Consider the following 2,799-nt stretch of genomic DNA (forward strand, 5'->3'; position numbering starts at 1 on the left):
AGGAAAGATTAAAATCGAAAGATATCTTTCTTTATGCATATAAGCAAATTATTCTGGCAGTATTGTTTAACCGAGAAAATATTTTAATAAAAAATCAAGTGGGGGATTGTTGCAAAATTTGATTTTAATAAAAATATTTTAATAATAAAATATAATAGAAAAAGTTATTTTGAAAAAACACTTTTCTACGGGTTTTTTGGAATAGTCCCACATGGAAAAGAGAAGAGAAAAACCTGTGGTTTATATGAAGGAAGTGGAGTATTATAATATTTACTTACCTAGTCCGTGGACTATGGACCTTGCGTGTTCTAGTGCGTAGCACTGGAACACCCGCGCGGGCTCTCGCGCTCGGGCTCGGGCTCGGGCACGGGCTCAGGCTTGGTCTCGGACTCGGACTCGGACTCGATCTTGGTCTCGGTCACGGGCTCGGGCACGGGCACGGGCTCGGTGCGAGGGCGTGGGCATGTGAGGCAGTGTGGCTGTAGAGGCGCTAGTGGCGCACTTTGCACTTCGTACGTCCGCATCGTGTCGCAAAGGGTCGCTCCTTCGTGACCTTGAGTGAACCAAAGCAAGACGTGTGCGAGTCGCGGTACGACTAAATGGCTATGGCGGGTGGCTGGTTAGTAGAGAGACTAAAGGACTGAGAGAGAAATCTCTCAGTATAAATAGAGGGACTGAAAAGAGCTGTTGCAGCAGAAACTGTAACAGCTGAGCCATTAGTGCAGGGTCCAGCTGTAACTGCTGCATGGCTAGCCCAACAGCTAGAAAACGGCTAGCTGTTGTCTCACAACAGTCAGCATGCAGCAGCTTGATGGTCCATGCACAACAGTCAAAAAATGGCCATAAAACGGCTAGTTTTCCAACAGCTAGAAATGGCTTAATGGAATTTAAGTCTCTGGACCATAACCCCCTAGCCATCCTAGCCTATAAAAGGAGGACCTGGATGGGTTTCCAATCCATCTCAACTCACTCCAGCAAACCCATACGAACTGAGACAGCCAGCCCCTCTCCACTCAAATATTCTAGTGTTTTCCAGCAACATAGCAAGGCTTAAACCTTAGCTTGAAGAACAGACCAGCGGTGTGGTCTAGAACGGTTCAACTGAACCAGTAGCTGAAGATTTGAACTGACCAGTGCAGAAGTTTTTCTCTTCTTTCTTATTCTTTTGGGATTTTTCCTTTATATTGTAATACTGCCAGAAAGCGTGTAATTGAGTTCCATTTGGTGGGCCTTCGTGTTTGCTGAACGCAGACCCACACCAGGCTCGTCGTATCCTAGAAGCTATTTGCCTGTAACCTACCAGCATACTCAATTCACTTGAGTAGGGGCAAATAACGCTTTAAGGACAGCGTTTCAGACGTGCTTCAGCCTGTCCTGATTTCTAATTATTTTGCACTTTTCGGTTTTCATATTATACAGAAATACATTAATCTGTATAAAATCCAACAAAATAAGCTAGAAGGATGGTATCAAGTGGTTTTAGATTTATGATGAAATTGTTGTCTGGTAAATATTTTTGCTGATTGTACCTTAAAAAAATATTTTCTTGATTTTATCCTTCTCTCTACAGGTCTTCTTGGCGTCCTATTTTTGCTGAGAACAAGGACTATGGAGGTAAGCATTTCAGCATCATGAGAAGATTCAAAAGTTTTCCTACTATCTTACTTTCTCAAAGCAACTTATGACATGAAAGTTCCATCTATGGCATTTATTGTAATGTCCAGTGTGAGGTTGGCATTGCATGTCATTGTTATGAGAGTTGCTAATATCTCCTTCAATGCAGGTTGAGGTTGCTCTGAGAGATCTTATACTCTCAGATTATGCCAAGAAGAATAATGTAAACACCTTGGCACTGACACAGTCTAAAATTCGTGATATAATACTGGGGGCTAAGATAACTCCACCTTCACAACATGGGCAACAGATTGCGGAGATTGAGAAGCGGGTGATGTGTTTAATAAAAGTCTATCAAGCTAAGAAGCTTCTTTGCTAGTTTCACTTGGCTAATAATCTTTAGCAAATCTTCATGTGAAGGCGAAAGAAGCAAGCCAACTTATAACAGTCACAACAAGGACAACAATTGTGCATGGCAATGAACTCATTGTCACCACAACAAGCCCCCTTGAGCAAGCAGCATTTGGTTCTAAAACTGATTGGCGTGTGAGAGCAATCTCAGCGACGAATCTATATCTTAGAGTCAATCATATTTGTGTGAACACCGAGGACATTAAGGTAAATAATTATGGCTATTTTCCATTGTATGCACTTTTTAACTTTCAAGGTTCTGAAAACTATACTTATGTGAGTAATTCCTGATTACAGGAGACAGACTACACATACATCATGCCCAAGAACATTTTGAAGAAGTTTATTTGCATAGCAGATCTTTGGAGACTCAAATTACAGGATATTTGTATGGCATAAGCCCCCTCAGATAACCCTCAAGTGAAGGAAATCCGCTATATTAGTTATCAATTAACATTAATATTTTTTAGCCAACTCATCAAATTGAAGATGTATATCGTAATAAATATTATTTTTTTTATTGTCTAGTAATATAAATTTTGTTTAATATTCAGTTTTATTTGTGTGGCATCATTTTTATGTTTCAAATTTTAAAAAATACAGGTTTCGATTGAATTATATATAATTTTAAAAAAATTACTGGCATGCTAAGCCTGTGAAATCTATACAAAAGCTTTTACCAGCGCTTGTGTAGAAATTTGACGGCGCTTTTTCAAGAGAAAAAGTGTTTCGAAGCCACCTTTAGCAGCGCTCGGAGTAACTTTTACCAGCGCT

At 40.1% G+C, this 2,799-nt stretch overlaps 1 protein-coding gene across 1 annotated transcript; it reads left to right on the forward strand.

The window, feature by feature from the left end:
* Positions 1-1,454: 1,454 nt before the first annotated feature.
* Positions 1,455-2,508, forward strand: LOC131224345 (pre-mRNA-processing-splicing factor 8A-like). Its single transcript, XM_058219859.1, has 4 exons — positions 1,455-1,614; positions 1,784-1,945; positions 2,035-2,232; positions 2,323-2,508. The coding sequence occupies exons 1-4, from the start codon at positions 1,609-1,611 to the stop codon at positions 2,422-2,424; spliced, it is 468 nt and encodes a 155-aa protein (XP_058075842.1). The 5' UTR covers positions 1,455-1,608; the 3' UTR covers positions 2,425-2,508.
* Positions 2,509-2,799: the final 291 nt, after the last annotated feature.

This window comes from Magnolia sinica, chromosome 13 (assembly GCF_029962835.1).
Source record: "Magnolia sinica isolate HGM2019 chromosome 13, MsV1, whole genome shotgun sequence".
In the NCBI taxonomy this organism is placed as follows: domain Eukaryota; kingdom Viridiplantae; phylum Streptophyta; class Magnoliopsida; order Magnoliales; family Magnoliaceae; genus Magnolia; species Magnolia sinica.

Excerpts from the sequence above, each read along its gene's own strand:
- LOC131224345 (XM_058219859.1), top strand. Across the intron at positions 1,946-2,034 it reads TTGCGGAGATTGAGAAGCGG|GCGAAAGAAGCAAGCCAACT; the intron begins GTGATGTGTTTA and ends CTTCATGTGAAG. Across the intron at positions 2,233-2,322 it reads TGAACACCGAGGACATTAAG|GAGACAGACTACACATACAT; the intron begins GTAAATAATTAT and ends TCCTGATTACAG.